The following is a 26,333-nucleotide window of genomic DNA, read 5'->3' as shown; positions in this document are numbered from 1 at the left end:
AAGATGGGTGACATCTAAGCCAGGTGCAGTAATCCCAGCACTTTGGGAGGCCAAGGCGGGAGGATCACTTGAGGTCAGGAGTTCAAGACCAGCCTGGCCAACGTGGTGAAACCCCATCTCTACTAAAATTACAAAAATTAGCTGGGTGTAGTGGTGTTTGCCAGTAGTCCCAGCTACTGGTAGGCTGAGGTAGGAAGGATCACTTGAACTCGGGAGGTGGAGGTTGCAGTGAGCGGAGATAGCGCCATTACACTCCAACCTAGGCGACAGAATGCGACTCCATCTCAAAAATAAAAAATAAAGAAATGATGAGGGACATCTATTATATCCTTCTTTAGGCCTTCCTCTGCTTTTCTTCCTTTCAGGCCAACCAGGATCTCCCAACCCGAAGACAGCAGGCAGCCCAATAATGTGATCAGACAGCCTTTGGGTCCTGATGGGTCACAAGGCTTCAAACAGCGCAGATAAATGCAGGCAAGAAAAGATGCCGCCGTTGCTGCCGTCACCGCCTCCTGGGTCGTCTGCCACGGGTTGCACTGCCGTGGCAGACAGCTGGACTTGAGCAGAGGGAACGACCTGACTTACTTGCACTGTGATCCCCCTTGCTCCGCCCACTGTGACCTTGAACCCCATGCACTGTGACCTCCCCCCTTCTCCCCCTTCCCACTGTGATTGGCTCATCCACAAGGGCTGTCCCAAGTCAATGGAAAGGGAAAGGGTGGGGGTTAGGGGAAGGTTGGGAGGACCCACCAAGGACTCAGAGAGTCAGACAGTGCCACTTGGCCACTTGGGGTAAAGCCAGTGCCAGCAATAACAGTTTATCATGCTCATTAATTTGGGATTTCAAAACACAAATGAAAACTCACACCCACCCACCCCCAAGTGCATGTCTCCATCACTTAAAAAGTAAGTTCCATTTGAAAATATCCTTTCTTTTTTTTTTTTCTTCCTATTTTTGTTTGTTTATACAAATATCTGATTTGCAAGAAAAAGTGCATGGGAGGGGTTTTAGTGGTTTAACGAATTTTTAATTAAGAAAGGGTAGTTTGGTAGTCTACTTAAAAATGTTTCTGGGAAATTCACTAGAAACATTAACCAATAGGATTTTGGTGAGCTTAGCTTCTGTATTCCTACTGCCGCCCGGAAAAGGGGCAGGGCTCTGCAGCCGCCAGGACAGATGAGCACCCCATGCCTATACCTCCCTCCCCGAGCTGACTCCCAGGGCATCTGGGCCTTGCCTGGAGACTGGGCTAGCTCTGTAGGCTCGGAGAGCCTGGGGAGGGTGCCAACCCCACCTCTAGTATTTTGGGAGATAGGGAAAGTGAACAGACTTCCCCTTCCCATACCCCTCAGGGTGGTTCCCTACCAGCCAGGCTTACTACTAGAAGAGAGCAGAGCGCCAGGGAGTGAGACTGCATCCCTGGGCTTGGAAGTGAAGGAGAGGAGACTTGTTTAGTATTTTGCCGTCGGCACAAGGAAAACCAGGAGAGAGTCTGCCTCCAGGACTCTGAGCCTTCTGCTTCATATGTTCAGAAGGTGGATAGGTCTTCCCACTCCAGCATGGCTTGAACTCTTAGGGGTCTGCATTGCTCCATCTCCATTGATGGCCCCAGCTCAGTAACTATACCTGGTACATTTCCTGTGTGCAATCAGTACCTTGAAGGCAGAACATTCTGAATAAAGTTGGAAAAAGAACAGCTTTGCTTTGCAAAGATTGATGACAGACTGGTTCCTCAGAGGCCTAGGCTCCCATCACCCCTTTTTCCAGAGCGAGGGCCTGGAATGAAGGCAGTTTATCCTCTGTCCCTGGAGCCTAGGGTTTGCTTTGGCTCCTTGAGGTGGAAGAGACTAAGAGGGCAGCTGCCCAGAGCGGCTCTGTGTGTACCTGGTTCCTCTCAGGCTTCCTGATCCCTTCCATTGCACTGCGCCTTATCCCTCAGCCAGCCAGACGGCCTCCTTGCTCCTGACCAGCAGATACGTTTCGGGGTGGTTGGTGTGGTTTTGCGATGAGGGCAGCACGTGGTGGCCAAGGTGGCAAGCTGAGTCTCACAGGCTCACTCCACCGCTGGTTCCCTGTGGGAATGGTGGGCCAGGCCCAGCAAGCCATGCCCCACCACGTCCTCCCCTCTGGAGGAAGCGCCAGCTGCCAGCCAAGTCAGCAGCTAGTCCACAGCACAGCCTTATAACCGTAAAGCCAGGCATTGCCCATGAGCAGAGCTGGAAGCAGAGCTTCAGTCAGTGAGAGGGAGGATTACCTTCAGGAGAAGGCAAGGAAGAAAATTGGCTGCTATCTTTATAGTTCCACTGCCCTAACCAAGTGTCCACATTCTAAATGTATGGTGTCCATCCCTCATGTAATAGTGGTTTCCCACCCAAAGTGAGACTTTCCTTTTAATTGGAGAAGGGTATAGAGGTAGTCCAGGTGGGAAGGCCAGAAGTGCTGGTTGCCCAGCCATTGGGACCACCTGTTCTTGCCCCACTACCCTCTAGTAGGGGCCAAAGTAAAGGCTGGTTGGTGGGTGTCTGTGGATTGAGGATGTGGCAGGGACTGGTCCTCCCACCTCCCTCTGGCCAAAGATGGGCTTTGCCCGCTGTGTGCCTGTCACCACCCACCAGCAGTCATGCCCTGGGCTTCCCAAATGGAGAGGTAGCAGGCAACATTTTTAAAACGAAAGAAAACAGGAAACTGTATTGTGTTAGGGGGAGGCGGGAGGGGAGATGAGGAAACGGTTTGGATTTTGTGTGTGGGAGGGTATTTTTTGGGGGGTAGTTGTAACTTTCCTAAGTGCTTTTTTCCCTTTTCTTTTTTAAAGTAAGTTGCAGGCTTTGGCTTGGAAAACCCCAGGGGGATGGGGGACAGAAACCTGAGGCTGCTGCCCCTTTATCTGCCTTCACAGTACTGTCCCCTTCCCCCAGCTCCTCCCTGACCCCATGGGCCAGGCCTCAGACCTTCCAGCTAACCGCTTCCCATGAGCCACTACTCTGATGTCAGCCTATAACCAAAGGAGCTGGGGGGTCTAGGCCTGGTGACCAACCTTTCTCAGCCCACTCAATCAGGGTGCTCCCCACCTGCAGGCAGGAGGCAACACCCTATCTGCTACCATCAGCCCCTTCCAGAGCCCATCTGCCCCGCCCAGCCCTGCCCTGCCAGCCCAGCCATACCCTGCTCTGCCCCATCTTGGGGGTGCCCTGCTCAGGGATGGGCTGGCAGGGCTGCACCCAGCCTCCCTGGTAAGCAGAGACTCAAGAAACCTCTGGGGTCCTGTTTTCTGGTTGTGTGATCCCAGGGGTGCACATGGGCCCCTGAACAGAAGGGTATGGGAGGGAGGGCCGCACCCCTGCAGTCTTACTCTGCTGGTGTAGCGGGCAGCTGCCCACTCCCACCCCGTTGGCAGATTAAGCATTTTATAAATTGTATTTTAAATACATGTTTTAAACTTGTCAGATCTTTGTCCTCATTTCAGTCCCCGCCCTCTACCTCTTGCTGTGGCCGCTTATTTAACCCTGGGGGGTTTCCCTCTGCCCAGTTGCAGGGAAAGACTGTCTTTGGTAAAATACTAGGCTGGGTGGTATGTGGGGTGAGGGGAAAGGACCCACCCCTTAGGGCTCCCAGACAAGGAGAGCTCTGGGTCCTGGGGCTCTGTCGGGGGAGCATGGCAGAGGCCACCTCCTGCTCTTACACAGGGCCTGTCTTGGAGCCAGTGGAGAGAGAGAACGGCTGCTTTTGTGGGGCTCCCAGTCCAGAGGGGGAAGCGCTCTTCTGAGGAGGGGCCTAGCCCGGTGCTTTGAGAAGGCACAGAAGGTCAAGACTTTGCATGCAGGGGCACCTGTAGCAGAAACCCCAACCCTGGGCAGGGCTTCGAGGTGGAACCCTACACTCAGAGCCCAGGGGTGGCTGGGGTGACAGCTTGAGGGCCTTCCTTGGCAAGAGGCACAGAGGCTGAAGTTATTGGTGTTTATTAGCTTACCAGGCCACAAAAGCACATTCCAGCAGCAGCTCCTGTCTGGTGGCCCATCTGTCTGCAGGCCTTGAGCAACTGTCCAGAGTCAGGCCTCCAGAGGGTCAGTGGGTTCGAGAAGGCACAGAGCTGGGCCACTTTCTGCTGTCAGAGTTGTGTTCCCTGGGGAGAGGAATGGGGCAGAAGGGTGGGAAACATTTGGCCCTTTCCCTCTCTGCCAGTACATGAATCATCCGTGCATGCCCAAGTGAGGAGAGAGAGGAGGCCTCCCCTCAGAAATGATGGAGCCAGCAGTCGGGCTTAGGGGCCTGATTCCAAGTCCAGGGCACCCTTCCCCAGCGGCCTGGAGGGGGACTGCTGTGGGAGACGCTCCCCTCTGCCCAGGTGCACAGTCCACTAGTCCTAATGTTGAACCATAGGGAACTCGTAGCCCTCAGTTAGGTGCCACTGAGTCTCGGACACAGGAAAGCAGAAGCACTCTGGCTTCAGTGGAACAATCTACCGGGTACACAGGCCCTCAACAAAGGTTTTTTTTCTTTGCCTTTCACCCTTTCTCCTCCCTGGAATAAGCAGCCTCTCAGGTATGGTCTCTTAGAAAGATGGATTCCCAGGCATTAGGCCATGGGCCTCTTAAGGAAGGATCTGGAAGGGCCTAGGCTGGGGCCCTTTCTCTGGGCACCTACCTGTTTCCTTGAGATCGTGACTGGAAGAAGGGGCTACGGATGTCAGGATCCAGGCCAGGGGTTGTGCAGTGGTCTTGCACATAGTGGTTGGTCGGCTTCCTGCGGACCATCTTCTTGTCCATCCGTGGGCAGAGCGGGATGCAGGGCACCTGGGCATAGGGGCTCTGCAGGTTGGGAGCTGGTGAAGAAGGAGGCAGAAGGGGGAATGCTTCAGAGCACGCCTAGCCTTGGGAAGCAGGCAGATTGAGGTGAAATCCTGGCTTTGCTACATAATGGACTAGGCACTTTGGGGCAAGTCACTTAACCTCTCTGAGCTTCTGAGCTGGAGGTGATAGTGGTACACACCTCACAAGAGTTGATGATGCGGATTAAAGGAGAAATATAGGCAAAGCACTCAGCTCTGTGCTGCACACAGAATAAGAGCTGGTAACAGCTTAACAAGGAGCAGAGGTCTTTGTGACGGGTGCTGGCAAAGTCTAGTAGGCATACTCTAGAAAGACTGCAAAGCTCCTATTCTGTTACTTGGCACACAGTAGGAGTCTAATAAATGGTACCTGGGGAAGGGAGGCAGGCTTGCCCAGTGGAAAGAGCATAGGTTTTGGGGTCACACCTGGATATAAACACCCCTTTCCAAAACACACTAGCTAGGGGCATTGGGCAAGTTGCTTAACTTCATCAGTTTCTTTTTTTTTTTTTTTTTTTTTTTTTTTTTTTTTTTTTGAGATGGAGTTTTGCTCTTGTTGCCCAGGCTGGAGTGCAATGACATGATCTCAGCTCACTGCAACCTCCGTCTCCCGGGTTCAAGCGACTCTCCAGCCTCAGCCTCCAGAGCAGCTGGGATTACAGGTGCTCGCCACCACGCCCGGCTAGTTTTTTAGAGATGGGGTTTCACCATGTTGACCAGGCTGGTCTCGAACTTCTGACCTTAGGTGCCCACCTTGGCCTCCCAAAGTGCTGGGATTACAGGCGTGAACCACCATGCCCGGGTCAGTTTCATTTTTCTAATCTGTAAAATGGGGTGAATACATGATTATAATCGAGTATTAAATTCCAGAGCATCTGCAAAGGGCCTAGCACAGTGGGCACTCAATAAACAGCTGGGATTGCCAGTCTCTACAGCTGTTCTTTCTCGGTCCTGGCTCATGGGACCAACCTGTGCTCAGGCTAAGGCAGGAGGGGAGGAGTCCAATGCAGGAGGCCACTTTCATAGGCCTGGAAGGAAAATAGTGATTATCAGCCTGTTTTCCGATATACACAGTTAAGCCGAAAGTGGGAAACTGGCCTCTCAGCTCCCTGGGCCTGGCTGCCTGAGGGCCCAAGGAGAGGAAGCCAGATGGGCAAGACAGCAGAGCCCCAACCCTAGCCCATCCCACCCTGCCCAGGGGCCTCACCATAGTTCTGCTGCTTCAGCCGGCTGAGGATACTGAGGACCTTTCGTTCTGGGACTTCTGAGCTCTCTTCTTGCTGGGGGTTATAGGGAAGCTGCTTCTGCAACCGCAGCCGGCCTATGGCCGCTTCCATCTCCTGGGCCTTGCAGGTGCCTTCCTTCAGCTTTTTCTGGTAGTAGCTGGGGAGGCAGTGCCCACCCATCTCAGCCTGGCTGTGTTTAATTCACCCTTCTCCTCCTCAGCCCTATCTCTGGCCTGCTCTGGAGCAGGAACACAAGCCCAAGAGTCAGGAAACCTGGATTCTAGTCCCAGCTCAGCCCTTAGCTTTCTGTGACCATGAGCAAGTCACTGCCCTGCTCTGGACCTTAGTTGCCCTGTGTAAAATGGAGGAAAGAGGTTCTCTCTACTCTGTCAATGCAAGTGACTTGACTTCTCTGAGCTTTGAGTTTCCATTGGGTAAAACAGATAAAACAGTTCACATGCCTTAGGATTAAATAACAAGGATGAATTAACACAGCCTCAAGCACGCAGCATGGTGTCTGGCTCACGAAAAATGCTTTGTACATGTTACCTATTATTTTGGGGAGGGGCGTGGTGGGGAGACAAGAGTCTCACTCTGTTGCCCAGGCAGGAGTACAGTGGCATGAACATGGCCTCACTACAGCCTTGAACTCCTGGGCTCAACTGAGCCTCCTGCCCTAGCCTCTCGAGTAGTTGGGACCATAGGCACCAATCACCACGCCCAGCTAATTTTTTTATTTTGTGTAGAGACGTGGTCTCGCTGTGTTGCCCAGGCTGGTCACAAACTCCTTGCCTCAAACTATCCTTCCACCTTGGCCTCCCAAAGTGTTGGGATTACAGGCATGAGCCACTGCATTACCTATGATTACCTATGATTTTATCACTGATACATTTACTTAGATGTGCAAGTACTTATCTGTGCAATTAACTCCTGCTCATCTTCCATATTTCAGGTTAGGGACTCTCTGCTCCAGAAAGTCTTCTCTGTCGTATCCCCACTCCTACCGTACAGAGTAACTAGGCTCCTGCTGGAGGCCCCTGCAACCTGTAGTTACCCAATTATATACCCCCTGCAACCCGCTTGATTTTCTTAACTCACTGCTTGTCTTTTCCCCCACTAGACTGCGACATCATTCATTCAGTAAGTATTCACTGAGTGTTCACTGTGTCCTGGCCACTCTTCTAAGTGATTGGAAAAGAGTGAAGGAGACATCCACACAGTGTCCCTGTATCATAGCCTCAGCCCCACCTCTTACCCCAGCCATCTACTAACACCTTGGGCCAAGGGTGCTGCAGTGGCCCCTTTCACACAGGCTTCAGCTAACTTTGCACAGGGATGACCCTATGGGTCCCACCTCAGACGTGAGCCTATTGCTTCCTGCCCCAGGGATTCTCTGACACAGGGGATTCTCAGAAGTGCAGGGGAGTTAAGCACCTGTGGGGCACCTTACTAAAGGTGTTAGTAGATGAGCTGTACAGGCTTTTCCCTTTCCTCTCCTGGCAGTTCTGAGCTGCCTTTTTTTTTTTTTTTTTTGAGATAGGGTTTCGCTTTTGTTTCCCAGGCTGGAGTGCAGTGGTGCAATCTCGGCTCACAGCAACCTCCGCCTCCTGGGTTCAAGCGATTCTCCTGCTTCAAATTCCCAAGTAGCTGGAATTACAGGCATCCGTCACCACACCCAGCTAATTTTTTGTATTTTTAGTAGAGACTGGGGTTTCATCAGGTTGACCAGGCTGGTCTTTTCTTTTGAGACGGAGTCTCGCCCTGTCGTCCAGGCTGGAGTGCAATGGCGCAATCTCAGCTCACTGCAACCTCCGCCTCCCGGGTTCAAGCGATTCTCCTGCCCCAGCCTCCCGAGTAGCTGGGATTACATGCCCAGCTAATTTTTTGTATCTTTAGTTTAGACAGGGTTTCAACATGTTGGCCCAGGCTGGTCTCAAAATCCTGACCTTGTGATCCACCTGCCTTGGCCTCCCAAAGTGCTGGGATTACAGACGTGAGTTACCACACCCAGCCCTGAGCTGCCATTCTTAGTTTCCTCAGAAGATTCTAGGAGGCACTTGACTCAGTAACACATCCTTGAATTGGCTCCTCCTTCTTTGCGGCATCCCTTCCCTTATTCCTGCCTCCTGGGATCGTTTCCCACATCAGAGTCAGTGAAGGGGTGGCCAGCCCCTCCACACCTGTGGGTGTTTCTCGTCTGGTGGAACGAGAGACTTGAGAAAAGAAAGAGGGCCGGGCGCGGTGGCTCAAGCCTGTAATCCCAGCACTTTGGGAGGCCGAGACGGGTGGATCACGAGGTCAGGAGATCGAGACCATCCTGGCTAACACGGTGAAACCTCGTCTCTACTAAAAAATACAAAAAACTAGCCGGGCGAGGTGGCGGGCGCCTGTAGTCCCAGCTACTCGGGAGGCTGAGGCAGGAGAATGGCGTGAAGCCGGGAGGCGGAGCTTGCAGTGAGCCGAGATCCGGCCACTGCACTCCAGCCCGGGCGACAGAGCAAGACTCCGTCTCAAAAAAAAAAAAAAAAAAAAAGAGAAAAGAAAGAGACACAGAGACAAAGTATAGAGAAAAGTGGGCCCAGGGGACCTGTGCTCAGAGACGCGAGACCCATGCCGGCACTATTGAGTTCCCTCAGTATTTATTGATCATTATCTCTACCATCTTGGAGAGGGGGATGTGGCAGGACAATACGGTAATAGACAATACGGTAATAGTGGGGAGAGAGTCCGCAGGAAAACGTGAACAAAGGTCTGTGTCATAATTAAGTTTAAGAAAAGGTGCTGTGCTTTGATGTGCACATACACAGACACAGCAGTGGTGGGTTAAAGAGCAGTATTGCCGCTAGCACGTCTCACCTCCTGCCCTAAGGCGGTTTTCTCCTATCTCAGTAAATAGAACATACAGTGGGTTTTACACCAAGACATTCTATTCCCAGGGACAAGCAGGAGACAGATGACTTCATCTTATCTCAACTGCAAAGAGGCCTTTCTCTTTTCACTAATCCTCCTCAGCACAGACCAGTCAGGTCTTTCCCTTCCCACGAGGCCATGTCTCAGGCTATCGCATGGGGAGAAACCTTGGTCAATACCTGGCTTTCCTAGGCAGAGGTCCCTGTGACCTTCCACAGTGTATTGTGTCCCTGGGTACTTGAAATTAGAGAATGGTGATGACTTTTAACAAGCATACTGCCTTCAAGCACTTTTTTAAACAAAGCACATCCTGCACAGCCCTAAATCCATTAAACCTTGAGTCAACACAGCACATGTCTCTGCAAGCACAGGGTTGGGGCTAGGGTTGCAGATTAACAGCATCTCAAGGAAGAAGAATTTCTCTTAGTATAGAACAAAATGGAGTCTCTTATATCTACTTCTTTCTACATAGACACAGTAACAATTTGATCTTTCTTTCTTTTCCCCACAGTCAGACCATAAACAAATAAATAAAAATATAGGCCAGGCATGGTGGGGTTCATGCTTGTAATCCCAGCACTTTGGGAGACCAAGGTGGGAGGATCACTTAAGCCCAGGAGTTTGAGACCAGCCTGGGCAACACAGTGAGACACCCTACAAGAAATTTTGAAACTAGCCAGGCATGGTGACATGTGCCTGTAGTCCCAGCTACTCAAGAGGCTGACACGAGAGGATTGCTTGAGCTGGGAGGTCAAGGCTGCAGCGAGCTGTCATCATGCCACTGCACTGCGGCCTGGGCAACGACAGAGCAAGACCCTGTCTCAAGAAAAATGCCATTTTAGGAGTGCTGGGTGCCCTGAGGAAAAGTAGAAGGGTAGGAGGTAGCGATAAGGGACTATTTTGCTCAAAGTGGTAAGCAAAGGTCTCAGAGGTGACATTTGAACAGGATGGCGGAGGAAACAAACTGAATGGGTATCAGGAGGAAGAGTCTTCAGGCAGAGGAGTGGCCTCTGAAAAGGCTGGGAGGTGTAGGAAAGAGCTTGGGACAGCAAGGAGACTGGAGAGGCTGGGGCCTGATGTGTGAGTGGTGGAGAGGAAGAGATACGGGCAGTGAGATGGCAGGGCCATAGCATCTGGGGCTTTGTAAGCAGTGATGAGGGGTGGGCATGCTACTCAGAGTTTGGGAAGCCTTAGGGCTTAAACTGATGGCTCTGCTAGGGCCTTTGCCTATCTTTGGGGCCTAGGATTTGCGGTTTTAATGGGCCTCATACATAGAAGATAGAAAACTAATTCCAGGGCCCTCATGTAGTGCAAGGTTGGATCTAGATCACTTGTATAAAACTGAAACTCCCAAAAGGCAACACTCTGAGTGAAACAGATGGACTAGAAAATAACTTCACCCCTCAGGAGCCAACAGGACACAGCAGAGTGTGTGCAGCTTTCTCAGTCACAATTTCAGAGGAAATCCTTTGCTCTCTGCTTCCTCTTTTCCCCTTCTTGAGGGCTTGAATTCAGGTGTGTTGCTGATAAGTTGGTTTAGCATTGACTAGGGAATAGTGGAACAATGAATTGGAAACAAACTCGGTGCCTCGGTAACTTTGTCTTCCTGCCTGCTTCCTGCGAACTGTCAGTATAAGAGAGTAAACTCCTGTCTTTTTGAACTACAGTGTATTGGGGTCTATTTCTTAACTAAGACATGAGCCTAAAATTCTATACCCAGCTAAACTGTCCAGTTAGTATGAGGATAGAATAAACACATTTGTCATCATAGATAATATTACCTCCCATGCGTCCTTTCCCAAGAAGCTACTGGAGGACATGTTCTTCCAAAGTGAGAACATAAACCAAAAAAGAAAAAGATGTGATTTCAGAAAGCAGGAGATCCTGGCCAGGTGCAGTGGCTCACACCTATCATCCCAGCACTTTGGGAGGCTGAGGCAGGAGGATCAACTGAGGTCAGGAGTTCAAGACCAGGCTGGCAAACATGGTGAAACCCTTCTCTACTAAAAACACAAAAATTAGCTGGGCGTGGGGTGGTGCATGCCTGTAATCCTAGCTACTGGGGAGACCGAGGCAGGAGAATCGCTTGAACCCAGGAGGCGGAGGTTGCAGGGAGCCGACATGGCGCCACTGCACTCCAGCCTGGGCAACAAGAGTGAAACTCAGCCTCAAAAGAAAAAGAAAGCAGGAGATATAATGCAGGAGAGAGGCGAAGGAAAGGGAAAATGATGAAAAGAGATTGTACGATTGCAGTGCAAATACCATAAATCACACCTGGTCAGATAAAATTTCTAAACATGAAAAATACAATACCTGGCCAGGTGCAGTGGCTCACTGTTTCTTTAAATGACTGTGATTTTTTTCCTGAAAACTGGACATTGGAATCTGATAATGTGGTAACTATGGATATAAGATTCTCCCCCTTCCTCAGAGTTTGCTGGTTTTTGTTACTGTTTATTTGTGTATTTATTTTTGTTGTTGTTGTAGGCTGTCTCTGTGCCAAAGATCAGCCTAACGTATAAACTTAAGGTCTTCTCAGGTTTTTCTGAGCCCAGCACTTTGGGAGGCTGAGGCAGGAGGATTGCTTGAGCCCAGTTCAAGACCAGCCTGGACAACATGGCAAAACCCTGTATCTACAAAAAATACCAGAACAGCAATACCCAAAGTGAAAAATTCACTGGATGGACTTAAGATCATATTAGGGGAAGATGGTGGAGTGGGAAGCACCAGGAATCTGTCTTCAAACCTACACAACAATTGCGCTGGCAGAATCTGTCATACTATTTTAGAACTCTGGAGTCTTGCACCATCCAGAGGAAGGTTTGGATTGCAAATTGCACTTAATTTTGGTCAAGTTAAGCTTTTAGCACAATATCAGCTATTTATCTTCCATTTCCAGCCCCTGGGAGGCAGATGTGCATGGATTCCAGGAGCAGCTTGGCTTGCTGGAGCCAGGGTAGGCAAAAAGGACCCTGTCCTCCAAAATACTGGGAATTGTGCTCTGATCACAAACGGCTGCTTCTGAAAACAAAGGTGCAAAGCGATGGGCTTTGCAAAGGTGCAGTGAGGGGCTGTTGCACCTCCTCACATTGTTGCAAGCCCTTGCCCCTGTGTGTATTTTTTGTTTGTTTGTTTTTGGTAAGCCATGCCCCCTTCCAGCTGAAGTGACTTCTAGGAAATGTAAAGGGCCAGTGCCCTGTTCCCCACTTCATTTTTCTCTTTTCACCCTTTTCAGAGACAGACATTAAAGATTAAGACATTCAAAAGCAACCGCATATATGGGGGAAAGTTAGAAAGCAACCCCAGTTTCTAGGGAAAGGCACAGGTTCAGAAAAACCTGAGAAGACCTTAAATGTATGCCTTAGACTGCTCTTTGGCACAGAGACAGTCTGCAACAACAACAATAACAAAAATAAATAAGCAAACGGTAACAAAACCCAGCAAACTCTGAGGAAGGGGGAGAATCTTATTTTCATAGTTACCACATTATTAGATTCAAATGTCCAGTTTTCAGCAAAAAATCATAGTCATTCAAAGAAACAGGAAAGCATGGCCATTTAAAGGAAAAAAACAGAAACAGTCCCTGAAAAGTACCTGACAGCAGATCTTCTAGACAAAATCTTTATAAAACAACTCTCTTAAAAGATGCTCAGAGAACTAAAGGAAGACTTGGAGAAAGTCAAGAAAACAATATATGATCAAGATGGAAGTACAAAAGAGATTAAAAAAAATCCAAACAAGAAACCAAAAAGATTGTGGAGTTGGAAAGTACAGTAACTCAAATGAAAGTTTCATTAGAGGGATTCAAGGCAGATTGGAGCAGGCAGAAGAATCAGTGAACTTGAAGATAGGACAGTGGAGTAATTACTTTTCAGTCTGGAGTTGGAAAGTATAATAATTGAAATGAAAATTTTACTAGAGGGATTCAAGGTACATTTGAGCAGGCAGAAGAATCTGTGAACTTGATGATAGGACAATGGAATAATCAAGTCTGAGGAACAGAATGAAAAAATAATTGAAGAGGCCGGGCACAGTGACTCACGCCTGTAATTCCAGCACATCGGGAAGTTGAGGTGGGTGGATCACCTGAGGACAGGAAGTCAAGACCAGCCTGGCCAACATGGTAAAACCCTGTCTCTACTAAAAATAGAAAAATTAGCCAGGCATGGTGGTGGGTGCCTGTAATCCCAGCTACTTGGGAGGCTGAGGCAGGAGAATCTCTTGAACCCAGAGGCGGAGGTTGCAGTGTGCCAAGATCGCGCCATTGCACTCCAACCTGAGTGACACAGCGAGACTCCGTCTGAAAAAATAATAATAAATAATCAAAGAAAAGTGAACCCCAGAACTTTGGGAGGCTGAGGTGGGCAGATAGGTTGACGTCAGGAATCTGAGACCAGCCTGTAAAACCCCATCTCTACTAAAAATACAAAAATTAGCCTGGCATGGTGGTGTGCCCATGTAGTCCCAGCTACTCCAGAGACTGAAGCAGAAGAATTGCTTGAACCCAGGAGGGAGAGGTTGCAGTGAGTCAAGATTGTGCCACTGCACTCCAGCCTGGGCAGTGGAGCAAGACTCTGCCTCAAAAAAAAAAAAAAAAAAAAAAAAAAAAGCCAGGCACATTGGCTCATACCTGTAATCCCAGCACTTTGGGAGGCCAAGGTGGGCGGATCACCTGAGGTCAGGAGTTTGAGACCAGCCTGACCAACATAGTGAAACCCCATCTCTACTAAAAATACAAAATTAGCCAGGCATGGTGGCACATGCCTGTAATCTCAGCTACTTGGGAGGCTGAGGCAGGACAATTGCTTGAACCCGGGAGGCGGAGGTTGCGGTGAGCCGAGATTGTGGCATTGCACTCCAGCCTGGGCAACAAGAGCAAAACTCAATCTCAAAAATTAAAATAAAGTAAAATAATAAAAATATGCTGAGTGGGTACCAAAGAAACAGAAAGAATGAATAAGATCAACTATTAGCACAACAAGGTGACTATAGTCAATAATAATTTAATTGTATATCTAAAAGTAAAAGAGGCCGAGCATGGTGGCTCACACCTGTAATCCCAGCACCATGGGAGGCCGAGGCAGGTGGATCACCTGAGGTCAGGAGTTCAAGACCAGCCTGGTCAACATGGAGAAACACTGTCTCTATTAAAAATACAAAAATTAGCCAGGCATGGTGGCGGGTGCCTGTAATCCCAGCTACTTGGGAGGCTGAAGCAGGAGAATTGCTTGAACCTGGGAGGCAGAGCTTGTGGTGAGCTGAGGTCGCGCCATTACACTCCAGCCTGGGCGACAGAGTGAGACTGTCTCAAAAAAAAAAAAAAAAATATATATATATATATATATATATATTTTCACAATGGATACTCCAGTTTAGGCAATAGAGTGAGTGAGACTTCAAGGGTAACCATCCCCTGAAGCATTTATCCTTTATGTTACAAACAATCGAATTGTATTGTACTGTATTGTATGCAGAGTTTTGCTCTTGTTGCCCAGGCTGGAGTGCACTGGCGTGATCTCAGCTGACTGTAACCTCCGCCTCCTGAGTTCAAATGATTCTCTCCTGCCTTAGCCTCCTGAGTAGCTGGGATTACAGGCACCCACCGCCATGCCCGGCTAATTTTTGTATTAGTAGTAGAGACAGGGTATCACCATGTTGGCTAGGCTGGTTTCGAACTCCTGACCTCAGGTGACCCACCTGCCTCAGCCTCCACAGTGCTGGAATTACAGGCATGAGCCACTGTGCCCAGCTGGAAAAAATCTCTTGTCTTTGGAGTTGCTAAATTGTTCTTGCTGGAACAGGCTGAACTCATTCCCCTTTCTCTGGCCCATGTGGAAAAGGCCTAGGCTGTGGTAGGAAAAAAATTAGTCCAACTTACTGATTGGCAAGGACAAGCCTTTGTGTGATGCACTGAGAGGAGACCCCAGCAGGCTGAAAGCCTGGTTCCTATAGGCTCAATTCTGTGAGATACGCTCCTGTCCTCATATCCTTCCATCACTTGCATTGAAGAGTTGAGGAAACATGCCCTTATTTTACAGATGAAGAAACTGAATCGAGAGAAAGCAATTTGCCCAAGGCTACTGAACTAGTAAGAGGCACAGACAGAACTCCAAATTCCCCTTTCCTTCCTTCCTTCCTTCCTTCCTTCCTTCCTTCCTTCCTTCCTTCCTTCCTTCCTTCCTTCCTTCCCTCCTTCCCTCCTTCCCTCCTTCCCTCCTTCCCTCCTTTCTTCCTTTTTTTTTTTTTTTTTTGAGACAGAATCTCATTCTGTCCCCCAGGCTGGAGTGCAGTGGTGCAATCTCGGCTCACTGCAACCTCTGCCTCCCGGGTTCAAGTGATTCTTCTGCCTCAGCCTCCTGAGTAGCTGGGATTACAAGCGCCCGCCACCACGCCCAGCTAACTTTTTGTATTTTTAGTAGAGATGAGGTTTCACTGTGTTAGCCAGGATGGTCTTGGTCTCCTGACCTTGTGATTCGCCCGCTGCGGCCTCCCAAAGTGCTGGGATTACAGGCGTGAGCCACCACGCCTGGCTTTCCTTTTCTTTTTTTTAAGAGATGGACTTTCACTCTGTCACCGAGGCTGGAGTGCAGTGGTGCCATCATAGCTGACTGCAGTCTCGAACTCCCAGGCTCAAGCAGTCCTTCCCCTTTAGCCTCCTGAGTAGCTAGACTACAGGCACACACCACCTTGCCCAGCAACAAAGTGCCTTTTGGCTGGACATGGTGGCTCATGCCTGTAATCCCAGCACTTTGGGAAGCCACACATGGTGGCATGCGCCTGTAATCCCAGCTACTAGGGAAACCGAGGTGGGAGGATAGATTGAGCCTAGGGGGTCGAGGCTGTAGTGAGTCGTGATTGTATCACTAACACTCCAGCCTGGGCGACAGGCTTTCACCTCTGTTGAAAGCTAGCATTTACTGAGCAACAAGCATTAAAATATGTTCATTTCAAAGACAGGAAATGAAGGCTCAGGCTCCTCTGAAGCGTGAGGGCCTAAAACTGCTATTTGAAGATCAGCTGGACTGTTCTGCCTTCACCCTTTGCTTCTAACCCTGGAATGTTCATGTTGTTTCACCTATGGCTATCTCTTTCTTAGATGAACCACTACCTATCCACCCACCTGCCCTGGAGACACGTGGAGGCTTTTGTGTCTTCTGGCCCAGGTAGGGTCCATCAAATTCCTTTCCTGGGACTGCTTGATGGGTGCTGCAGGGAAGAATTCCTCTTGCTGCACTAGGAGGGTGTGAGCATGGGGCCGCCAGCTCCATGGGAATCCCTCCCTCTGTAGGGAGAGCCTAGCTGAGCTCAAAGCCAATGCATAGACATGGATAGGTGGAGAGAGAAAGCCTTACTGGTATCATTTGGTCTCTGGGATCCCGCCAGTCCTGAGGCCCCAACCAGTGATTTGAGCCATACATTCCCCTTTTGCTTCAGCCAGTTTTATTCTAGTTTCTTTCACTTTTTTTTTTGTTTTTTGTTTTTTTTTTTTGTGACAGAGTCTCATTCTGTCACTCATGCTGAAGTGCAGTGGTGCAGTCTCAGCTCACTGCAACCTCCACCTCCTGGGTTCAAGCGATTCTCGTGCTTCAGCCTCCAGTTTCTTTCACTTGTGACTAGAAGTCATAACTACCAAAAGTTCTCAGTGCCAAAATGCTAGATGCCACCTCTGTGTCCACAACCCTTCATCCCCAACAACCAGCCCCACTCACTTTGTGATTTCCTCTAAGACTGCCTCTGGTAAGGCCAGCATCTCTACCAGCAGGGACAGGATCTCAAAGAGCAGAGTGTGGGGGTTGTGGGGAGCCATGTCCGTCAGGGCGTTCTGTTCTGGAGACAAGGGATAGTGGCTGCCATTACCACAGGGAAGTCCTGAATGCCCTCTCCTTTCCCCACAAGCAGCCTCCCAGCAGCTCCTCCTCCAGTTCTGACTACCCTGGGCTCATCCCTGCTCACCCACAGAGCAGAAGAAGCGCCTGGTGTCTGTCATCACAGCCAAGAAGTCTTTGAAATCCACATGACCATCTCCTGTGGAGGCCAGAGGAGTAAGTGGGTGGGCAGGGACCTTCGGAACAGGTCCATGCCTTGCAGCCCAGGCGTGGTTATTAGAAGTTACTCTCTGGGTCTGATTATCAAGCAGTGCATACTCAATGCAGACAACATGGGGCACACAGGAAAGTGGAAGCTGAAAGTGCTCACACCTGTAATCGTAGCAGTTTGGGAGGCGAGGTGCGTGGATCACCTGAGGTCAGGAGTTTGAGACCAGCCTGGCCAACATGGTGAAACCCCATCTGTACTAAAAATACAAAAATTAGCTAGGAGTGTTGGCGCACACCTGTAATCCCAGATATTCGGGAGGCTGAGGCAGGAGAATCGCTTGAACCTAGGAGGCAGAGGTTTCAGTGAGCCAAGATGGTGCCACTGCACTCCAGCCTGGGCGACAAAGCAAGACTGTGTTGCAAAAACAAACAAACAAAAAAAGCAAAAAAAAAAAAAAAAAAATTGTTAAGAATTTATATGATGTTGGGCGCAGTGGCTCACACCTGAAATCCCAGCACTTTGAGAGGCTGAGGCAGGCAGATTCCTGGAGTCCAGGAGTTTGAGACCAGCCTGGGCAACAAAGACCCTACCTCTACAAAAAATAAAAAATTAGCCAGGCGCGGTAGTGCGCCTATAGTCCCTCAGACTCAGGAGTCTGAGGTGGCAGGATTGCTTGAGCCTAGGAGGTTGAGGCTGTGGTGAGCAGGGATCACAGCTTTACACTCAGCCTGAGCAACAGAGCCAGACCTCGTCTCAAACAACAAGAACAACAAAGGCATTTCTAGACTGTGACAGCAGAGCATTAAACCAAGCACGGGATCCTTTAGGTGCAGAGCCTCATGCAACTGCACAGGCTTCAAGCCAGTGAAGCAGGCCCTGCTTGGGACGCAGAGTGGAGCCCTCTGCTACTCACCATTGACATCAGCACTCATCAGGGCATCCTCCACCTGGGCCGGCGTCACAGAGAAGCCCATTAGGAGCAGGATGTTCTTCAGGCTCTGTGCATCCACCTCACCAGGGCCATTGAAGATCTCAAAGTAGCTGCGGAAGGCTGTGGGGAGGGCAGGGTTATGTGGGGTGGGGGCGTTTCTTGTTTCTCTCGTTCATCCCATCACCCCAACCGCCCTCCTGCCAGCCGCCTCCACCATCAAAAGTGAAAATAAAAGAGCCGGATGCGTTGGCTCACGCCTGTAATCCCAACATTTTGGGAGGCCGAGGCAGGCAGATCACCAGCCTGGCCAACATGGTGAAACCCTGTCTCTACTAAAAATACAAAACTTAGCTGGGCGTGGTGGTGCATGCCTGTTGTCCCAGCTACTTGGGAGGCTGAGGCAGGAGAATCGCATGAACCCGGGAGGCGGAGGTTGCAGTGTGCTGAGATTGCGCCACCGTACTCCAGCCTGGGTGACAGAGCGAGACTCCAAAAAAAAAAAAAAGAGAAAGAGAGAGGGAGGGAAGGAGAGAGGGAGGAAAGAGAAAGAAAAAGAAAAAAGAAAAGAAAGGGCTGTGATCCTGTTGACTCACTCTGCTGTCTATTCCAAATCCAGGCCAAGGGTTTAGTTTGGGTGCCAACAGCTCAGCTAATTAGTGGCCTTCACTCAGCGCCAGTGGCCCACCCACTTTAGGGCACCCTACTGTGTGCCAGACACTGGACTAGACTCTTTATAGCCATGTTCTCAAGAGTAGAGTGCTTATTCCCATTGTAACGATGGGGAGCCTCAGAACGATGTAACTGAGGCTCAGAGGTTAGATGACTGGACAGTTTTTCTAACTAAGTCTGCGCCCTGGTCCTTGGTCGATCTGGTCCTTGGTCAATCTGGATGAACGCCGTCGAAAGGATTGCTGCATTGTGTGGACCAGACCAGAGGATGGGAAGGGTCTGAGAACACCCCAGAGCAGCACCAAGTGATACAAAGGCCGTGTACTAGTCAGATTGTGTGGTGTCAGGTTTCTCAGCCCCATGGCAAAATCTGGGTTGGAGTCAATAGAGGGTCTTACTCTCTTGATCCAGCTGGAGTGCAGTGGTGTGATCATGGCTCACTGCTTCCTGGATCTCCTGGGCTCAAGGGATCCTACTATCTGCGCCTCCCCAGTAGCTCGGATGACAGGTGCACACCACCATGCCCAGCTTTTTTTTTTTTTTAATTTTTATTTTTAGTAGAGATGGGGTCTCCCTATGTTGCCCAGGGTGGTCTTGAAATCCTAGGCTCAAGCAATCCTCCTGCCTCAGTCCCCCAAAGTGCTGGAGTTACACACATGAGCCACTGTGCCCGGCCTGGCTCTGCCATTTAATAAGCTGGATTGCTCTTATGTTGAAGCCCTAACCCCCAGTACTTCTGAATCTGCCTGTGTTTGAAGATAGGGCCTTCAAAGAGGTGATTAAGTTAAAAAGAGGCCTTTAGTGTGTGCCCTAATCCAATCCAATCCAACTGGAGACCTCATGCAAAAAGGAAATTTGGGCTAAGTGCGATGGCTAACACCATCCACCCAGCACTTCGGGAAGCTGAGGCAGTAGAATCACTTGAGCCCAGGAGTCTGAGACCAGCCTGAGCAACATAAGAAACTCCGTCTCTAGGCTGGGCGCGGTGGCTCAAGCCTGTAATCCCAGCACTTTGGGAGGCCGAGACGGGCGGATCACGAGGTCAGGAAATCGAGACCATCCTGGCTAACACGGTGAAACCCCGTCTCTACTAAAAAATACAAAAAACTAGCTGGGCGAGGTGGCGGGTGCTTGTAGTCCCAGCTACTCAGGAGGCTGAGGCAGGAGAATGGTGTGAACCCGGGAGGCGGAGCTTGCAGTGAGCTGAGATCCAGCCACTGCACTCCAGCCTGGGCGACAGAGCGAGACTCCGTCTCAAACAAAAAAAAAAAAAGAAAAACTCTGTCTCTATAGAAAATTTTAGAAATTAGCCAGGCACAGTGGCACATGCTTGTAGTCCCAGCTACTCAGGAAGCTGAGGTGGAAGGAATACTTGAGCCCCAGAGGTAGAGGCTGCAGTGAGGTAGGATCACACTACTGCACTCCAGCCTGGGTGACAGAGCAAGGCCCTGCCTCAAATAAGTAAATAAACAAATAATGCAAATTTGGACACACACAGAGATACCAGGGTTGCCCATTCACAGAGGAAAGACCATGTGAGGACAATGAGAAGACAGCTGTCTGCAAGCCAAGCAGGGAGGCCACAGAAGAAAGCAACCTGCCGACACCCTGATCTTGGACTTCCAGCCTCCAGAACTGTGACGAAAGAAATATCTGCTGTTTCAGCCATCCAGTCTGTGGTCCTCTGTTATGACAGCCCGCTCTGACTAGGACGCTGGGCATGGGCAAGTTGCTGCACTTCCATCAGCCTCCATTTCCATATCTGTACGATGGCCGTAACAACAGCGCACCCTCTTGGAGGTATTGTAAGAACTCAGTGCCTGGCACACAATAGCCTCTGTTAGCCTGGAAGTCTCTGACAAACAGCGCTGAATGGTGGGGAAGAGGTGGGGCTAGGACTGGTGTTGGGGCATGTGGTAACCTGTCGTGGGCAGGCACATCACAGAAGGAAAAACCAGAGCAACTCTCAGAAGCAGGTGTGATCACTCAGGATGCCTCATGGTTTGAGCCATCAGAGCAGGGCAGTCGGCCCTTTATTACCAGACAGGGATTGGGAGTTGTGGGACCCTGAGTCTCTGAGTCAAAGTGGCACATTGTTCATGAACTGCTCAAGGAGGTGGGCAGGGAGAGCTGCACTTAGGAAGGTGGCTAGGGAGTTGTATATTATTATTATTATTATTACTATTTTTGAGACAGAGTCTCGCTCTGTTGCCCAGGTTGGAGTGCAGTGGCGCGATCTCAGCTCACTGCAACCTCCACTTCCCCGGTTCAAGCGATTCTCATGCCTCAGCCTCCTGAGTAGCTGGGATTACAGGCACGCACCACCACACCCGGCTAATTTTTGTATTTTTAGTAGAGATGGGGTTTCACCATGTTGGTCAGGCTGGTCTCGAACTCTTGACCTCGTGATCCACCCACCTAAGCCTCCCAAAGTGTGGGGATTACAGGTATGAGCCACCGCGCCCGGCTGGAGTTGTATATTATTTTATTTTTAAGAGAGGGTCTTGCTCTGTCGCCCAGGCTGGAGTGTAGTAGCATAATCATAGCCCACCATAACCTCAAACTCCTGAGCTCAAGTGATCCTCCCACCTCAGGCTCCTGGGTAGCTGGGACTACAGGCTCATGCCACTATGTATGGCTAATTTTTAAATTTTTTGTAGATATGGGGGTCTTACTATGTTGCTTAGGCTAGTCTTGAACTCCTGGCCTCAAGCGATCCTCCTGCCTCAGGCTCCCAAAGTGCTGGGATTATAGGCATGAGCCACTGTGCCCAGCCATGGTAGAGGGTTTTAATACTAAAAGGGGTGGACTTAAAGGATGGGGTCACAGGGAGCCAGTGAGAGCATCCAGGGAAGACAGAGGAAGGGACCATTTTGGCCAAGAGGGTTGCAGGCTTTGGGGAGGAGTGGGGGATGGAAGGAGGATGTGCATCCATTCTTCTAGGGCCAGGGTGATGGGGGTGGGGTCACAGGACCCCGTCCTGAGGACACTAGAGAGCAGGGTAGGCATTCAGAACTTTTTAACTTTTTGGTGAAGGTGAGATGCGGTGGGAATGGGGGACATGCTTAGACTGGTGGCCTTGTTTAATGATGAGGGACTGTTTAGGATGGGCAGGGTTCCTGGAGCCCTGTCTCCCATCCAGGGTGCTCTGAAGAGGACCATGGAGCAGGCTTGGGTTAAGGGAAGCAGAAACTATTCCAAAACCTAAAGCACTCTGCAAGGCTTCTGTCATTCTCTCAGGGAGGCAGCTCTGGCACAGGGAGAGCGCTGGACTTCGAGGCAGAAGACCTAGCACAAGGCCGGGCGCGGTAGCTCACACCTGTAATTCCAGATTTTGGGAGGCCGAGGTGGGTAGATAAGTTGAGTTCAGGAGTTTGAGACCAGCCTGGCCAATATGGTGAAACTTCGTCTCTACTAAAAATACAAAAATTAGCTGGGCGTGGTGTCACACACCTGTAATCCCAGCTATTCAGGAGGCTGAGGTAGGAGAATCGTTCAAACCCTGGAGGCAGATGTTGCAGTGAGCCGAGATCGTGCCACTGCACTCCAGCCTGAGCGACAGAGTGAGATTCTTTCTCAAAAAAAAAAAAAAAAAAATTGACCCAGCATGAGTTCTGGCTCCGCCAACCCAGCAGCTTTGTGAGCTGGGGCCAACCCCTTACCCTGCCCTGCCCCACAGGCCAAGTGGAGAAAACCCCTGCTGGATCTGCTACACGGGGCTGTGGTGGGCATGGCAGCAGCCGTGTGATCTGGAAAACACCCCAGTCTGCCCTGCACCTATAAACCCCCAAGGACCAAGGGTCCTGCCTGTGCTGGGACCTCCCTGTCCTCCCTGCCCTCACCTTCCTCTTGCTTCAGGGTCAGTTGCTCCTCGGACTTTTCCCGGTTTTGATACAGCTTTTGGAGGCTCTGCTCTTCCGGCTCCTGCCTGCAGAGGACAGAACCCCGGCCCAGGGCAACATCCAGCCGCCCACCCTGCTGATAGCTAGGGGAGGGGTTGGGGAAGCCTGCAGGAGGAGGTCGTTGGGGAGGCTTTGGGAAGTCAGGAGGGATCAAGAATGGCCGGAAAAAGGAGACCCAGAGGAGGAGTGGGATAGAGGAGGGGGGGGCTAGAGGGAGACCCCTTCGGGGGAGTTGGAAAAGGGGTCAGAAATGGGAGAGGAGGCAGAGACATGGGAGATGCGGAGAGGAGACACATGAGGAGAAATGGAGAGTGGGGGACACATGAGGGAACAGGCAGGTACAGGGACAGGGACCTGCATCCGGGACAAGGCTCTGATCTTGGGGCCTTTCAGGAGCGGGCAGGTGGGCAGCGGGGGCTCCTACCGTGCCTTGGCGTAGCTCAGGGTTCTCTCGCTGCTGTGGTGCAAGAGCTCCATCCTTCTCCAGCCCGGGTCCAGGGCGGGGCACAGCAGGACAGGGCAAGGCGTGGAGGTGGGGACCGGGGCTCCCACGGGGGCAGGCTCTGGCCCAGGAGCTGACAGCCTGGCCCACGATGGGCCACTGGCAGGGGCCGAGGCAGGGGTCTGAGGCAGGCTTGGGGATGAGGTGGGCACTGGGGTTGGGGTCCTGGGGGACTTCTGGGCTGTCAGGGACCGGGCCTTCAAGGCTCTCCGATGGGAGGCTTCCACTTTCTCCACCTCCAGCAAGCACTTCATGAAGCCCTGCCGGAATTTCCTGAGGTTCTGTGTCCCTGCAGCCACCACGGGCTTCTGAGGCTGCTGCTGCACACGGTCCGGCTCCCGCCTCTCTCCAATGTCCCTCACCTCCTGGGGATAGGGGAGGGGATCCAGGAGGCCTCTAGCAGGCCAGAGTGTCCCACAAAGCTCCTCCCGGCCATCCCCTCTCCAGAGATCCTCAGACTGCCCCTTACTCTCTGAGCCTTTGGAGGATGTACCCTAAATCTCACATGCACCCCACTGTGCTCCTGCCCCACATCCTCCCTGACACTTGACTTGCTACCTCCCAGTGACATGGGTTTTTTTCCTTGTTGTTGTTGTTGTTGTTGTTTTTTGAGACACGGTTTTGCTCTGTCACTCAGGCTGGAGTGCGGTGGCGTGATCTCAGCTGATTGTAGCCTTGACCTTCCAGGCTCAAGTGATCCTCCCACCTCAGCCTCCAGAGTAGCTAGGACTACAGCTGCGCACTACCACGCCCAGCTAATCTTTTTTTTTTTTTTTTTTTTTTTTTGAGATGATGTCTTGCTGTGTTTCCCAGGCTGGAGTGCAGTGGTGTGATCTTGGCTCACTGCAACCTCCACCTCCCAGGTTCAAGAGATTCTCCTGCTTCAGCCTCCTGAGTGGCTGGGACTACAGGCATGTACCACCATGCCCAGCTAATTTTTATATTTTTAGCAGAGACGGGGTTTTGCCACATTGACCAGGCTGGTCTCGAACTCCTGACCTCAGGTGATCTGTCTGCCTTGGCCTCCCAAAGTGCTGGGATTACAGGCATGAGCCACTGCACCCGGCCTAATCTTTGTATTTTTTGTAGAGACAGGGTTTCACCATGTTGCCCAGGCTGGTCTGGAACTCCTGACCTCAAGTGATCCTCCTCCTTGGCCTCACAAAGTGCTGGGATGGCAAGTGTGAGCCACCATGCCCGGCTGAGCCATGGTCTTGAGTGAGTTACTCCCGGTCCCACCACTTGGCCTTGTTCATGCCTGTTGTCTGCCCTCCTGACCAGTAGGTAAGCATTATTGAGGACAGGACCTTGGCTGCCTCTTTTATTTCTGTACACCCGCTTCTCATTCACTCAGCAACCCCAGGCTCTCTTGCACCCATTCCCTCTCCTCAGAGGGACTGGCTGTCCCCATTCTGCCTCCTGCCAGGCCAGGCTTTTCTCCCAATCAAAGGCGCTGTGCTTACTACACACTCTCTCTTCCTAAGTTATCAACTTTGCTTTCCCCACCAGATTACTCCTATCAGCATGTAAATATATTATCATCTTCCCTCTTTTATTTTGAAAGAAATAGGGTCTCATTTTGTTGCCCAGGCTGGAATGCAGTGACATGATCTCAGCTCACTGCCACCTTGAATTCCTGGGCTCAAGGGATAATCCCACCTCAGCCTCCCAAGTGGCTAAGACTACAGGTGCTCACCACCAGGCCTGGCTAATATTTTAATTTTTTGTAGAGACAGGGTCTCGTCTTGCCCAGGCTGGTCTCAAACCCCTGGGCTCAAATGATCCTCCTATCTCAGCCTCCCAAAGTGCTGGGATTACAGATGTGTGCCACCAAAGTCGGCTAATCTTCCTTCTTTAAGAAAAAAACAGGCCGGGCACGGTGGCTCAAGCCTGTAATCCCAGCACTTTGGGAGGCCGAGACGGGTGGATCACAAGGTCAGGAGATCGAGACCATCCTGGCTAACACGGTGAAACCCCGTCTCTACTAAAAAATACAAAAAAAAAAACTAGCCGGGCGTAGTGGCGGGCGCCTGTAGTCCCAGCTACTCAGGAGGCTGAGGCAGGAGAATGGCGTAAACCTGGGAGGCGGAGCTTGCAGTGAGCTGAGATCTGGCCACTGCACTCCACCCTGGGTGACACAGCAAGACTCCGTCTCAAAAAAAAAAAAAAAAAAAAAAACAGTCTCCTGATACCACCTCACCTCCATCATCCCAGTTCTCTGCTCCCCTTCTATTACAAAATTCCTTGAAAGCGTTGGCTGTCCTGACTCCACCCTTCCATCTCCAATCAGGCTCTGCCTAGCACTCCCTAAAGCTGCTCTTGCCATGCCACAGTCAGATCTCTGCCCTCATCTGAGTTGACCCCTTGGCAGCATTAGACACAGATGCCCATTCACTCTGTCCTTCTGGAAATGCCCCCTGCCCTAGACTCCCGCCCCTCACTGGTTGCTCTGCCCCTGCCTCTGGTGCTGGCTCCTCCTCACTCGTGCTCCATTTCTCAGTGTTGTGGAGACCCGGGGATTTGTCCTCAGTCCTCCCCCTGCTCTGGGCTCCCTCCCTCCCTAGAAGTCGTCTTCCTGCCCATGACTCCATTTTCCTCACGTTTCTTTGTCCTTCCTAATACCAGACGTCCTCCTTGACATCTCTTCTTGGGTGTCTAGAACAGGAGCAAAGTAGAGGCCTCAGGTTCCTCTCATCTGCTGCTACTCAGGCTTGTGTCTCACTTAATGACATCACCTGTGGCTCACGCCCCAGACCTAGAGTCCTTGTTTTTATTTTCCAACTTTTTTTTTTTCCTGTGATAACATACACATAACATTTACCATCTTTGTTTGTTTGTTTTGAGACAGAGTCTCACTCTGTTGCCCAGGCTGGAGAGCAGTGGCTGGAGATCTTGGCTCACTGCAACCTCTGCCTCCTGTGTTCAAGCAATTCTCCTGCCTCAGCCTCCCAAGTAGCTAGGATCACAGGTGTGCACCACCACACCTGGCTAATTTTTGTATTTTTAGTAGGGACAGGGTTTCACCATGTTGGCCAAACTGGTCTCGAACTCCTGACCTCAGGTGATGTGCCTGCCTCGGCTTCCCAAAGTGCTGGGATTACAGGCATGAGCCACCATGCCTGGCCACATTTACCATCTTAGTGATTTTCTTTCTTTCTTTTTTTTTTTTTTTTTTGAGATGAATTCTCACTCTGTTGCCATGCTGGAGTGTAGTGGCATGATCTCGGCTCATTACAACCTCCACCTCCTGGGTTCAAGCAATTCCCCTGCCTCAGCCTCCCGAGTAGCTGGGACTACAGGTGCACACTACCAAGCCTGGCTAATTTTTTG

The 26,333-nt window shown here is 50.8% G+C and overlaps 2 protein-coding genes across 7 annotated transcripts in view; one reads left to right on the top strand and one right to left on the bottom strand.

Moving 5' to 3' along the window:
* The window catches only part of SZRD1 (SUZ RNA binding domain containing 1), a 32,984-nt gene extending 29,540 nt beyond the window's left edge, over positions 1–3,444 (top strand). For 4 of the 6 annotated variants that reach the window (XM_007980368.3, XM_007980366.3, XM_007980365.3 and 1 more), the window contains one exon: positions 366–3,444. In XM_007980368.3, coding sequence (XP_007978559.1) covers positions 366–468 — 103 coding nt within the window. In that variant the 3' untranslated portion in view covers positions 469–3,444. Of the gene's footprint in view, positions 1–338 lie in introns of all 6 variants that reach the window. The other 2 variants (XM_007980364.3, XM_037984990.2) reach the window with 2 other exon arrangements.
* A 607-nt stretch (positions 3,445–4,051) lies between these two features.
* On the bottom strand, positions 4,052–24,213 carry SPATA21 (spermatogenesis associated 21). The gene is given in 9 exon segments (XM_037984993.2): positions 4,052–4,121; positions 4,643–4,820; positions 6,034–6,209; positions 16,672–16,789; positions 16,916–16,987; positions 17,913–18,050; positions 22,442–22,527; positions 22,926–23,368; positions 24,139–24,213. Coding segments are annotated over 9 exon segments (1,344 nt in total). The 3' UTR covers positions 4,052–4,063.
* Between the last annotated feature and the right edge of the window lie 2,120 nt (positions 24,214–26,333).

The sequence above is a fragment of the Chlorocebus sabaeus genome, chromosome 20 (assembly GCF_047675955.1).
Source record: "Chlorocebus sabaeus isolate Y175 chromosome 20, mChlSab1.0.hap1, whole genome shotgun sequence".
Classification (NCBI taxonomy): Eukaryota; Metazoa; Chordata; class Mammalia; order Primates; family Cercopithecidae; genus Chlorocebus; species Chlorocebus sabaeus.
This window is presented reverse-complemented; position numbering and strand designations above follow the sequence as displayed.